General features: G+C 41.5%; 1 protein-coding gene and 1 pseudogene across 2 annotated transcripts; both read left to right on the top strand.

Moving 5' to 3' along the window:
* The first annotated feature begins 578 nt into the window (after window positions 1-578).
* On the top strand, window positions 579-2,810 carry colec11 (collectin sub-family member 11). Of its 2 annotated transcripts, none has more exons than XM_087779872.1 (7): window positions 579-614; window positions 983-1,141; window positions 1,212-1,283; window positions 1,962-2,033; window positions 2,099-2,152; window positions 2,228-2,323; window positions 2,401-2,810. In XM_087779872.1, the coding sequence occupies exons 2-7, from the start codon at window positions 1,015-1,017 to the stop codon at window positions 2,808-2,810; spliced, it is 831 nt and encodes a 276-aa protein (XP_087635998.1). In that variant the 5' UTR covers window positions 579-614; window positions 983-1,014. The 2 variants fall into 2 exon arrangements, with proteins under 2 accessions (XP_087635998.1, XP_087635999.1); XM_087779873.1 differs by having other exon boundaries at window positions 2,419-2,810.
* A 2,470-nt stretch (window positions 2,811-5,280) lies between these two features.
* On the top strand, window positions 5,281-12,503 carry LOC148060952 (uncharacterized; annotated as a pseudogene).
* The last annotated feature ends 1,920 nt before the right edge of the window (window positions 12,504-14,423 follow it).

A 14,423-nucleotide genomic window follows, 5' to 3' on the forward strand; every position in this document is an offset into this window, starting at 1 on the left:
AGATATTCACACTTCAAAAACGTAAAATGGACACATTTTACAAGATGTGGACCAAGTGGACCGTCAAACCTATTAGAAATTATTTCAACTGAAAAGAGATGTTTTATTTTCTATATTTTCCCTGTACAAATGTATTCTTTTTTTTTCAAGTACACTCCTCACTAGTTATGTGGGTTGTTTTTTAGAGGTTTTTATTTTTATTTCTGTTTACTTGTTTTGATTTTAGACTTTATTTGGACTTTATATCAGGTCATACTGTGTACTTTAAAAAATAAAAATACAACAAATACAAAAAAAAGATTAAATAAAATTATTAATGTGGAAATAAAAAACTATGAATTAGCCATTTTATTATAAAAAAAAGTATTGAAAAAAAGTCTTGCCTTCATTGCGGAAGAATCGGGATTGTTGAATCCATTTGGGGCTTTCCCAGCCAATTATGTGTAAGGTTTCTGCTGCTTGAGACTTTATCTGTGTTTATGATTGCGCTATCGCTCACATTCTTGGATGCAACATGGGATGCTTCTGCAGGACCACCAAAGTTCAGAACGTCTTCTCATCTCTGGAAGCGTCCATACGTTTTATTTCTCTCTTGAAAATTTGGAAAGATAAAGGTAAGGTTTTTACACTTTTAATTACTAGATGATATCAATCATTAATAATTGTTTTATTATTAATTTAATAATATTACATTTTATTAATTAATTAATATTATTTTATATAACGCGTTGTTAACAAGTATATTATATTACATAATAACAAGTGAATGCAGTGCGTCTCTTTGATTAAAAAGAAGATCCAACCATTTGAGAAGTTTAAGTTTCAGCAACAATTTATAAATCTGAGTTACAGTATATCTCAATTGTTTGTTTTAATATTATTGAAAAAAAGGCAACAGGAAAATGACAAAAACAATCCTTACCCAAAAGAAGATTGTGTTATATTGTATTTTGTTTAAATAGCTGCAATCAATTTTTTTCAGAACTGCAGTCTAAGAAAAACCCATGAAGAAGGATGAATAGAAAGAGGTCAGTTCTACCGTTTGTACTGATTCTTATTTCATTATCACTGGAGATGTCTTCTGGACAACTCCTCACAGAGGAGACCTGCAATGTTCAGATCCTTGTGCCAGGACTCAAAGGTATGCACTTATATCAGCAAACTCATACACACAACATGCACTGTATTTACTTGTGTTTTTATTTTGCCAGGAGAACCTGGTGAGAAAGGAATAAAAGGGGGGCCAGGAAGAGCAGGGAGAGTTGGACCTCATGGAGAAAATGGTAAACATCAAGTTTCCATCACTACTTCTGGGCTAAAATAAGGCAGAGACTGGGGTAAAGATCACATAACTTAGCTGATAATGCCCTGTTACATCACTAACAAGTTATCCAGAGATGGCCCTGTGTTTACATTTGGATGAGAAATAGTCCCACAATCTGCTACAACAGACAAGAGTGTAACAGTAATGAGAAGCAGGCATTTAAACTTGTCCTCTCCAGTAATATTAGCAAATCGTTTTTTTTACGAGTATTGTTTATTATTTTTAGTGTATTGTACAGAAGGATGAAAATGTATTAAAAAAAATGTATACTAGAGCGCAGTATGCTGGTGAACATTAAGCACTTACGCTCTCTGTAGGATGGACCGGGTATTGCAGTAAAAAGCTGCACCTAAACGGAAGAAGCCTGTTGGATTAGAAATGAAAGATCTTACTAAAACTTTACACAGTGCCTCTCTTTGGAGCCTTGACGATAACAATTACCTGGATAATTGAGAATTTGGTCATAAACAATCACTATTCTGATGTGTGATCGTTAAAATATATCAATTTCACGTAATTATTTCAACATTTTTAAGTATTTTCTAATGTAGAATTTATCAAATGTATTAATTTCTTTAAGAGCATTTCTTTGTAAAACACAATTATTTAAGGTTCTGTTTAAAAAAATGTTTTTCAGGTCATCCAGGGATTAAAGGTCAAAAGGGCATCATTGGTCGCTATGGCAAACTGGGCCCCAGTGGAATAAAAGGTTCAACAATTTCAAAGGAGTATTTTTTAAAATTTTTTGTTGATAAATGGACCATCCTTTTTCAGGTCACAAGGGAGAGATGGGAGACCCAGGACCCCAGGGATCAGCTGGAGAGCCAGGTAAAATATTTTACCCTAAATAACAGTTCTTAGTTCTGAAAAGTTGTTTGAATAAGCCAAACTTGTTATCTATAGGTGTTCCTTGTGAATGCACACCAATGAGAAAGATGATTGGAGAGATGGACATCATTGTAGCACAACTTTCCTCTGAGTTGAAGTTCATCAAAAATGGTATGCAAATGATGTTTTGATGCCTTTAAAAATATTTTAATGTGATATTTATAGAAATGCAAGTCCTCATGTTTCAGCACTGACCTCCCCTGCAGCTGTTGCTGGCATGAAGGAGACAGACAATAAAATCTATCTGATGGTGAAGGAGGAAAAGCGGTACTTTGATGCTGAGGCCTACTGTCAGACAAGAGGAGGGCACCTGGCCATGCCGAAGGACGAGGGCGCGAATACAGCCATCGCCACGTACATCAGCCAAGCGGGTCTGAGCAGAGTCTACATCGGCATCCATGACCTAGAACAAGAGGGAGTTTTCACTTATGTTGACAACACGCCAATGTCCACATTCAGCAAATGGCGGAGAGGGGAACCCAACAACGCCTATGATGATGAGGACTGTACTGAATTGTTGGCTTCAGGAGAATGGACTGATGTTTCCTGCAACCCAACCATGTATTTTGTTTGTGAGTTTGACAAGGACAGTATCTAAGTAATGTTGACATATAAAATTAGTTAAACAAATAAGTGACTTGTAATTCTGTGTTAAACAGTACTTATTTTCTTTCTCACCCATTTTCTTTAGCAAGCTAACGCTGGTGTAAGTCATGCAACTGACTAGTGACTACATCATTCAAGTCATTTTAATGTTAAGAAATGATCAAATGTTAGACATTAGATGTAGATAAGGTTACAGTCAAGCACCTTTACTCTCAGAAACAATATGACACACAATAATGAGTAATGTGGCAGATGCTCAAAAATTCAGATGAAATGACAATTTACAAAAAGTCATGAGTGTGTTTGCACTATTCTTTAAGGTTGGTAGTCTCCTGAATAGTGACAAAATTGAACAACACTGAACACTAAGAATAAATACTTTGGCAAAATCAAAAAATACAATTATTTGGAGTTCAATTAACATTTGAGATATTGTACATATTTGCTTTGAAAGCCAAATATACTGTATGCTATTACATAATTTATGGTGACTTCTAAAGAATGCGGAAAAAAATTGGGTGTCAATCAGGAAGCGAAAGTAAATCCCTGCCCAGATTTTCACATAAAGCTCCCCGCTACGAAGAATCTACCCCAGATTTGTGAAGGATGCGGGACACCGATTATTTGATTAATCTAAAAGTGGGAGCAGCACATGGTAATGCTTTATAGTATAAATCTCTGCCCATGAATGACGATATGATGAGTTGAAGATGATCCCGTCCACCTATCAGACACAAACAAAGAGAGAAACAAACTTTTCTGAAGTAATCAAATTATTTAATTTTCTTCTGTTGGAGGTGGAAGTGCAGGGATCTGACAGATGCTGATAATCATCCAAACATAACTGTCATATAAGACAATAAATAAATAGATGATAAAATCCATAACGGGTGAACTGCTGTAGCTAAAGAGGCTTTTGGAAGTTTGCTGTTTAACTTTGTGTAAAGCGGACAAAACCTCGGCTGGTTACGGAGTCAATATTTGTTGTCATTCCAGACAAATTTAAAATTGTGGTCTGGCACAACGTTTTGTTAGCGACCTTAAAGCTTCTGAACTGCATCGCCAAATTAGGCATGATCTCCTGTGTGTACAGATGATTCTACAATATCAACAGTATAAGAAACACTTAGTAGGAACCCATTTTCAAATCTTAATAGACAAAGTGAAAGAAAGAGATATTTGGGGGTTGTGGAACAAATAGAAAAGATTTTTAGGAATCCGATACAGAAGGAGAAATAAGGAAACTGGCATACTTTATCGAGTTCCAGTGAGATACATTTGTTTAAATAGTAATTTTGGAAACAATAAAATGCATGTGTCGCTGTTACATTGTCCATAGCGCCGCCAGACATCAGATGTATGTAAACAATGCCAAGTGACTCCTATTTTACTGGATTTTATAATTCAGTGGACTATTACTCGCTCATTGGCACGTTTTAACCCTTGATTTGACGAATAAACACATACGTGTAAAATTGTGATTTTTGTTTTAAAGCCGAGTTCTCATTCAGGAAATTCAGTGAATGAGTTCATGCATTCCAAAAACACCTCCTCAGTTACATTTGAAATTTGAAAACACGCTAAACATACATAATGTAACAACGTTGGTTCATTTACAATCATATGTCAAGAGTATATGTTGAACTGCTTATCTTAATGTTGTCTAAATCCTCAGCTCAACAATGAGTGCCTGAAGCAGACAAACTCTTCACAGAAACTTTAGAGAAGCAATCCTTCACTTTATTTACAGAAAAGAATCACATCATTTTTAGGCGCAAACTTTTACATATTAACAATCAACTAGTAAACAAAATATCTACATTCAATCTTTGCTTGTTTTGTATTTTAATGGCAAATTTTACATAAAGGAGACTACATCTGAAACCTTTGTCTACTGCATTCCCATTATTGATGACGATAAACATTAAAATCCCTCCCCAGCTTCCCCAGGGGTGTCTGAGAGAGAGAGAGAGAGAGAGAGAGAGAGAGAGAGATTGCCCCGTAACATTTCTGTGAAGAGTTGAGCTGAGCAAACAGTTTTAGACAACATTAAATAAGTCTTGTAAGGGAACAAATGCCATTATCTTATGTATGTTTAGCGTTTTTTCTAACCATCAAAGTTTAAATGTAACCGCTCCGTCTGAGCGCCTGATCTGGTGAAGCACATTTCGGCAATATGCAAGAGAGGTGTTTATAATGCATTCCCCTATTTCACTCGTGATTTCCTGAATAATAACTCGAGCACGATTTTAGACATATGCGTATATTCATCAAATCAAGGGTTAAAAAGCACCAACGAGCAACTATTATTCAGCAATATCCCGAAGGAGATATCCAGAGGGATTAATAAAGTGTATCTATCTATCTATCTATCTATTAATCCACTGAATTATAAAATTCAGGAAAATAGGATTCACGTGACATGTGATATCATATGGCTGTGCAATTGACAATATCCGAAAATGGACACAATTCGGCTTAACTGTCACGAGTCGAACACGGCAGGAGACCCAGACGCGGAAGTGAATAAATCGTTCGGAACAAAAAGTCTTTTAATGTCCAAAAAACGGTCGGAAGGGACCGGAACAAAAAACAGGACAGGCGCTCGGGACGGAGGCAGGAACACGGCTGGAGATCAGGGTCTCGAACAGCAACTAAAACAAAAGGGAAAAAGACTCACGTGAGCAACTAAGAACGCTGACAACGTCAGGGGGCTTCAAAAAGCAGATCGTTCAGATTCTTAAGAGCGGAGCGATATCGAGATGCCAACCTGGTCAGGAAACTGAATACTCTGGCGAGTTCTTCCGGTCAGAGACGCTCCTTATGAGTGGGAAGAACCCGCCATTCAATCATCCCCAGCCGCGCACCTGCCAGCGTCTGTAAAGACAAAACAGAGGACACGTACCAAACACGGAAACACACTTTCAAAATAAAACAGGAAGGAACATACACATGACATTAACTTTGGTTTTGGATCCAACCGGTCAAGCCCATATAGTTGAACCAACCAGGTGACTGAAGAGTAATCAGGTGATTGTCAGTCAGGTGCTACTTGTTTAAGCAGACACTGATTCATTAACTCATGTGTGCTTGACTGTTTGTAAAAAGAGTTCACTATCTCAACCCTTTTCTGGATGATTATGAGAGGCCTGCATTAGAGTCTGCATTTTCCACTAAAATGGTCCATCCTGGTACTGTTTCTTGGATAATTGGGGGATGCTTGGGGAGGCATTGAGTGGACAATACCTTTGTCGTATGTGTTACATTTAGAGGGATGATGCCCTAAATATTTACAGTGAGGATGCATTACAATGACGTACAGAACCATTGAGTGTTTTCATTTGGGCAACTACTTCTCTTTAATGCAAGATATTCTTGAAGCTGTGTTTAGGTATAGGCTGAAGTTACTGATGGAGTATCTTGCAGATATTCTAGAATCTACAGTATGTATTTGACTATGGCTACTAGGAAGGCATAAAACATCTCACTTGTCCTTGTATATTAGTAGTAATAATGTTGGGACCCAGAAGCGGAAACAGTCACACAAATAAGGGTAGATCCAAAAGTCAATGTCTTTAATAAATGATATCCAAACCAGGTAAATCCAAAACGAGCTGGAACGGGCGAACTAAAAAAGAGAGAAAAAAACGTAATGTCTCAAAGTACAAGTCTCGGGTAACGATCAAAGTGGAGCCAAACCTCGTCATGAGACGCGATCAAACTAGCGATCTCTTCCTGCTTTAAGGCTCCTTAAGTAAAGAGAAGTGACCGCCACAAATCAAATGCAGTCGCGCACCTGACTAGGATTGAGACATCAAGGATAAGTTAAGGATAATAAGGATAAGCATAAGGATTGTTTGGATGAATCCAAAACAATAGCGTCCAGGCTTACTTGGTTGCACAAAGCGTCAGTTACGTTTGTTTGTGTATTTTGGATGAAAAAGCGAATGCAAATGTTATTTCGCTAGTTTGCGAGCGAACAGTCACTAAACATACGGGGGAAGGTGACCCCAGCCTCTGTATAAAAGTGGAAAAACCTTAAGCAGGCGTACAAGGTTGGTTTCCATTAACGCCATCACTATATTTTATGTGTAAAGCAAAACAACACTGTGGCTGAATAATAAAAACAAAGGAGAAACACAGAATACTTTAAGGAATTTGAAAAGAGCAACATATGCATTTTTGGTCTGCATAATTAACTGCATCATAATACAATATTACTACTGCTATTTTCAAACTACAGAGGGCATAACATTTTTACACCTGGGGGCGCTGGTTCTGGGTGGTAGTGGTCTCCTGCTGCTCCCTCCACATCAGCATCCTCTGGCTCAAACTCATCGCCGCTGCTGAGGCAGATGTTGTGTAGTTTGATGCAGCAGGTCTCTGAGACATAGCGGATGTCCACCTCCAAGGCCTTCATAAAGATAGACCTCGACCTTGTTTTTAGGATGCCAAAGGCTCTCTCCACAATACATCTGGCTTTGGACAGGTGGCCGTTTTAGCGGGCCTGAAGACGGTTGTGGAGAGGCTGGCGGCAGTGCCCTGCAGGAGGGTAAGTCTGTTGGTAATAGAGGGGAATGTGCTTCAGCACCCTTGCGTCATGTGCAGACCGTGGAATCCCCATAAAAATGTCAATGAATTTAGCTGTGTGGTCACACAACTGAACAGATTAAAAATGTTTCTTATTCAGGTAGCAGTCTGTCCATGGTCTGTCCTTGTATTGCACTTTAAATGACTGAAGCAAGCTATTGAATGCAGTTGTGCATTAATACAAAAGACATGATCAGTATCAACTTTGAGATCATTCTGTTGACTTTCTGTTAATACTTGTATTGTTACAAAGCTGATGATCAGTCACAATATAGACAATGCTGACTTACAATTATGCTTCACTGGTAGGGGAGTAGTTATACGTTACTGTATAGTTTGTTTTCAAACGACATTAACACCATCAGTGCTGTAGGCCTATAAGAGGTTTTCCGACACCTGTTATGATTTTTTTTTTTTTATCTTGAGCATAACCAAAGTCTATATATCCTATTTACAATACATTCACCTGTTATACCTCTGGCTCAAGTTGACCTAACCCGTTTCCTTCTATCCACAATATTTTTTTTCATTCCCTTTGTCTAAGGACCTACTTTCTTCCTCCCTTTTCCCTTCCTTCCTTGATACAGGAGGGTTAAAGAATGTCTATTATAATTAAAGCACATAAAGTTTATTAGCAGAGAACACAATTTAGGTTAAAAAAAAAGAAAAGTATGTATATATATATATATATATATATACAGTATGTATGCATGTACATGCATATACCAGGTGTAGTTTCAGCCAACAGTAGGAGGATGAGACTTCTTCAGTGCTGATGACCGGCGTAAATATCGCGAAAATTTGGTTTCTCACATTTCTTTATTTCTTCTTTCAAACTTGCTGAACATGCTGCCAGCAGGTGTCGGCGATAGTGTTCCTACAGCTGTATGCATTCATTGTTGTAGAAGAAGTAAGTAAGTAAGTAAGTAATATTTATTTATATAGCGCTTTTCGAGACCAGGGTCACAAAGAGCTTAAACAATCAAAACAATACTCAAAAAAGTACATACTTCAAAGATCAAGATAATACTGAGAACAACACAGGAGTTCGAGAAATTCAAGGAAAAGCCTGAACAAATAGAAACGTCTTAAGATGTTTCTTAAAGGAGTCAGTAGACTCCAACAAGCGCAAAGAGAGAGGAAGATCGTTCCAAAGCTTAGGAGCAACAGCCTGAAAAGATTTCTCTCCTCTGGTCCTGAGCCGTGTGCGTGGAACCATAAGTAGATTCTGATCCACAGACCTCAGAGCCATTTCTGGTTAGTGTGTAGCGACAGTGTTTGATTTGAGACATACTATCTGTTGAGAATCTGCGTACTAGTTTTAGTAGTCTGCGGTTGTGAGGCTGGTTGGATGTACTTTTAACCGTTGGAGGGTCCGCTGGCAAGCTGCTGCCGCGCCTCCCCTGGTCTTCGTTATTTTCGCTATTTTGACGTTTCATATTGATTTATCAAGCTTAGTCTTTTATGAATGTTGGTCCTCGAACCCATCTGCTTGATTCGGCCCGCTCGATCTTCCACTCTGCGACACTGAAACAGCAGTTTTAGTCTCTGCCTGCCTGCCTGCTGCTACTGCCTGACTCGCTAGCCAGAAGCTAGCTCCGCTAGCCAGAAGCTAACTCCGCCGACACAGGGCTCCTCTCCGCACTCTGTGGCTGGATAGCCCGCGCCGGTGTGCCCCACGAAGCACGCCAGTTCGGACCGGTCCGCCGCCACCCTGCCAGCTCTCCCGGACGTTTACCTGCGCCCGCGGATTGCTGTCAACGCGGAGGACGCCGCCTCCCTGCTACACCGCTACAAGCTACCGCTACCGCTACAAGCTACAACCGGCACGCTCCACTCCTCTGCCTCCGCTGTGCTGGTTCTGTGGCTTCACCATCACCACCTGGATCATCATCTAGCGCTGGATTACGTCGCCGCCGACTTCTCATCATGTGGAGTTTCAACCTGTTCCTCTGGCTCGCGCTGCTCGGCTCTCACGAGCGCATCTCTGCCGCTCCGTTACTCGGCAACGGAGATGTTACGTCTCCGGATCTTCTCAAGGACCCCCCCACCTGAGCTTGCATCCCACCACTACATCCTGAAACGACCAAGATACATCCACCGAGGCTCTGGACGGAACTTTCAGGTCACTCACAACAGCAACACAAACATCCGCTCTTTCTGGTCCACTGGGCCCCGCCCACCTCCTCGTACAGCCCGCCCTGTCAGTCCTGTCAATCACAGTGTGCTGTCCCCTGTGCTCAAAGCAACCTGTTACACTCCACTCACCTATCTGAAACTCTGTCTACTCAACACCAGATCCCTCAGTAAAAAGGCCCTGCTGATAGCTGACTTTATTGTTGACCAGAGCCTAGACATTCTCTGCCTCACCGAGACCTGGCAGCAACCAAACGATTTCTCCGATCTTAATGAGGCTGTCCCATCAGGTTTCTCTTTTATTAGTAAACCCCGTGCCACTGGGAGGGGGGGTGGCCTCGCTCTCCTCCACCGTGAAAACATCAAAGTCACTGCTGTCACAGTCCCCCATCACTCCTCCTTTGAATGTCTAGCTGTAAAACTCACAGGCCCCAAACCCACTATCATTGTCACCATATACAGACCACCAAAACCCTCTGCCGTTTTCCTCAATGAATTTTCATCACTATTAACATCTGTATGTGCAATGTCCCCCACTGTTATTCTCCTTGGTGACTTCAACATCCATATTGACAACCCATCCTGTACGCTTGCTAACGACTTCACATCACTCCTGGACTGTCTTGGCATCACACAACATGTCAACCTCCCAACCCATAACAAAGGTCACATACTGGACTTAATCTGCTGCACTGACATCACTCCCACTAACCTTGATGTCATTGATTTCCCCATTTCCGACCACAAAGCCGTACTTTTTGACATTTACACCCAACTACACAAAGCCAAGGAACAACGGACCATCTCCTTCAGGAACATCAAACATATCAACACCACAGATCTCTCCTCCCTGATCAGCTCCTACCCCAGCCCCCCCTCAGCATCCTCCCTGACTGACCTGGTGACTCACTACAACAACTGCCTCTCCTCCTCCCTCACCACCATGGCCCCCCTGAAAACCCGCTCAGTCTCATTCACCCACACTGCTCCCTGGTTCACCCCTGAGCTCCGCCAGCTCAAAGCCACTGGCCGTCGACTGGAGCGACTCTAAAAAAAGACTGGACTCACTGTACACCGCCAGATGTACTCGGACCACCTCCATCACTACAAGAACGCCCTCACCACTGCCAAATCCTCATACTACTCCAACCTCATCAACACCGGTACAGGTAACAGCAGAGTCCTTTTCTCAACAATCAGCCACTTACTTCAGCCTCCTAAAACCCTCCCTCCTGAAATTTCCGCCAATCAGTGCACTGCCTTCCTGGACTTCTTCAGCTCCAAGATCAACACCATTCACCAACTACTGGCCACATCTCGCACTCCCTCTGACGACCCACCCTGGATGATCACTGACCAACCTCCCATCAGCTCCCTCTCTGACTTCACCCCAGTAACAGAACTGACCGTCTCAGAACTCATCCGCAAGGCCAAAACCACCACCTGTCAGCTCGACCCTCTTCCCACCTCCCTTGTCAAAGCATGTCTTCCATTCATTTCCCCCATGATCACCAACATAATTAACTCCTCCCTCACTACAGGTACCGTACCCCCCTCCCTAAAACTGGCTGCCATCACACCAATCCTGAAAAAACCCAGTGCTGATCCTGCTGACCTCAACCACTACCGGCCCATCTCCAACCTCCCCTTCATTTCCAAAACCCTTGAAAGGGTGGTTGCCGCACAATTACAGTCCCACCTTGACACAAACAATCTCCACGAACCCTTCCAATCCGGCTTCCGTCCTAAACACAGCACTGAAACAGCCCTAGTCAAAATCACCAACGACCTCCTCCGTGCAGCTGACTCCGGATTGCCCACCATTCTCATCCTCCTCGACCTCAGCGCAGCATTCGACACCATCTCCCACCGTCTGCTCTTGGACCGCCTGGCTGGCATTGGGATCACCGGTGCTGCACTCTCCTGGTTCACTTCCTACCTCACCGACCGTCAACAATTTGTCCAACTAAGCCACCACAAGTCTGGGCGTTCGGGTGTTTCACTGGGTGTCCCCCAGGGGTCAGTCTTGGGTCCACTCCTGTTCACCATCTACCTCCTCCCCCTGGGCAAACTCCTCCGTCACCATGGGGTCCATTTCCACTGTTACGCTGACGACACACAGGTCTACATCTCCACCAAACCCACCGTGGCCATCCCTCCCACCTCCCTCATCACCTGCCTAGAAGACATCCGGAGCTGGATGAGCAGGAACTTTTTAAAACTCAACGGCAACAAGACCGAGGCCCTGCTCATCGGCTCCAAATCCACCCTCGCCAAATCACAACACACCCCAGCCACACCCATCATCATCGACTGATTCCCTGTACCCTTCTCCCACCAAGTCAAGAGCCTCGGCGTCATACTGAACAACACCCTCTCCTTTGCACCCCATATTCAAAACATCACCCGGACCGCATTCTTCCACCTCCGCAACATCTCCAGACTCCGCCCATCACTGACCCAATCTAGCACTGAAATCCTGGTCCACTCATTTGTCACATCACGCATCGACTACTGCAACGCCCTTCTCACCGGACTCCCCACCAAACTCATCAACAGACTGCAGATCATTCAGAACTCAGCCGCCCAGATCATCACCCGCACCAAATCATCTGACCACATCACCCCTGTTCTCATCCAACTCCACTGGCTCCCGGTTCAATACCGCATCCACTACAAAAATCTTCTCCTCACCTACAAAGCTCTCCACAACCTAGCCCCCACTTACCTCCGCGACCTTCTCCATGACTACACTCCCTCCCGTTCCCTCCGCTCCTCCTCTGCTGGACTGTTAATCACCCCCACGTCACGCCTCAGCACGATGGGTGCCCGAGCCTTCAGCTGCTCGGCACCAAAACTCTGGAACTCCCTCCCACCACACATAAGACAGTCAGACTCCATCACAACATTCACATCTCAACTTAAAACCCACCTGTTCAAACTGGCACATTCCCTATGAACCAGACACTCTGCACTGCACTTTTATCTCGATCTTTGTTTGTTCTGTTTTTATTGATGCTATGATCTGTCACTCCTGTTTTGTAAGGTGACCTTGGGTGACCTGAAAGGCGCCGCCATACAAATAAAATGTATTATTATTATTATTATTACTGCCAAATTCTCTAAAATGCCTTTGGAGATGGCTTATGGTAGAGAATGAACATTCAACTCACAAGCAACAGCTCTGGTGGACATTCCTTCTGTCACCATGACAATTGCTCCCTAAAAACTTCAGTGACCAAAAACCTTCGACCAAAAATTACACTCAATATGAATTTTCATAGACCTAAAAAAAGCATTGGACATTAATTAACCATGATATTTTAATAGCTAAACTGTATAGATATGGCATTAAAGGTAGTACTGAATTGGGTCAAGAGCTACTTACACAAGAGATCCAAATATTTAAAAATAGGTGACAACACATCAACCTGCTATATTATATTATACTGTTCTGGGAGTACCTTGAAACAACTCATGGAGTCAATAAATCAGGAAATGGCTAAGCTTCACGTGTGGTTTAATGTTAATATTTTTCACCAAATCTAGCGAAAACTAAATACATGCCATTAAGGCTGAAACAAAAGTGTCAACATTCAAGTAAATGGAGTGAATATTGAAAGGGTCAGTGAGAATACTGGTACTGGGAGTTATTATTGATGAAATATTAAGTTGAAAGCCACACATCAGAAATTTAAAAAGTAAGTTGGCCAGAAGCATCTCCATACTATGGAAGGCACAGAAAATAGTAAATCAAAAAGAGCTCCATATTTTGTATTGTGCACTAATCTCTCCACACCTTCAATACTGCGCTGAGATCTGGGGTAATACATACAAGTGTTCCATACACTCCTTGCTAATACTTTGAGATTAGCGAATCTTACTTTATGTCAGCTATAGGGCACACATAAATCAGTTATATATCAAATCCAACATTGTTAAACTACTTGACTTGATAAATTATCGCACTGTACAATGATGTACAAGGCAGCAAACAAAAGCCGCCCTTGTAATGTTTAAAAGATCTTTTATGACAGAGAAAATAAACAGAATCTTAGAGGAAATATTAATTTCAGACAAAAGAGGATACAGAGTACCTAAAAAAAAAAAATTCTTATCGGTCACAGGTGTTAAAAAATGGAATGTACTAGAAAAGGATGTAAAACATTCAGCAACACTAAATGTCTTATTAATGTCTTATAAAAAATTCAACCACTGAAGAATGATACATGAATAAAGGTCAGACAAGCTAATCAGACATGGTGTTGAGACACATGGGAGGATAACAAAAGAACATTCTGTAACTAAACAATGAGTGGAGCCTGAGAAACCTGAGACAAGAATCATCTGTTATGCCAAAGTGATATAAGCGCAAGATTAAGATATGATTATGATTTCATTCTGAGGGTAATGGGGGCGGGACTAGATAAGCTTTTGATTCTAACGCTTTTCCCTTTTGGGACATGCATGTAATATGTGAACTACAATCAAGTGAGATGTTAATAATTTAAAGTGACATGCCTGAAATAAACAATATTCCTTCATTCACAATGTGCTTTGTGACCCGACTGAACATTTCAGATCGGCCTTTTATTGAGAAGTTTATGCCATGTGCCTGTGATTTGGGATGGATTATCTCGGCAAAGGAGGAGTGCTCACTATCAGAGATTTAGACAGATTTGTGAACAATATTTGATAGAAATAGTTATTTTGTGTTCATATCATTAAAAATGGGGGCAAAAAATAAAAGAGATGCGTTTATATTTTTGTTCAGTGTAGTTTGGCTCATTTACTACAAGACACACATGCAGTATTTGTGATTGCTTACTTTTCACACACATCTTTTGTAAGAAGTCTTTCTAGCGATTATGATACATTT

This window comes from Callionymus lyra, chromosome 18 (genome assembly GCF_982586985.1).
Source record: "Callionymus lyra chromosome 18, fCalLyr1.hap1.1, whole genome shotgun sequence".
NCBI classification, from domain to species: Eukaryota; Metazoa; Chordata; class Actinopteri; order Syngnathiformes; family Callionymidae; genus Callionymus; species Callionymus lyra.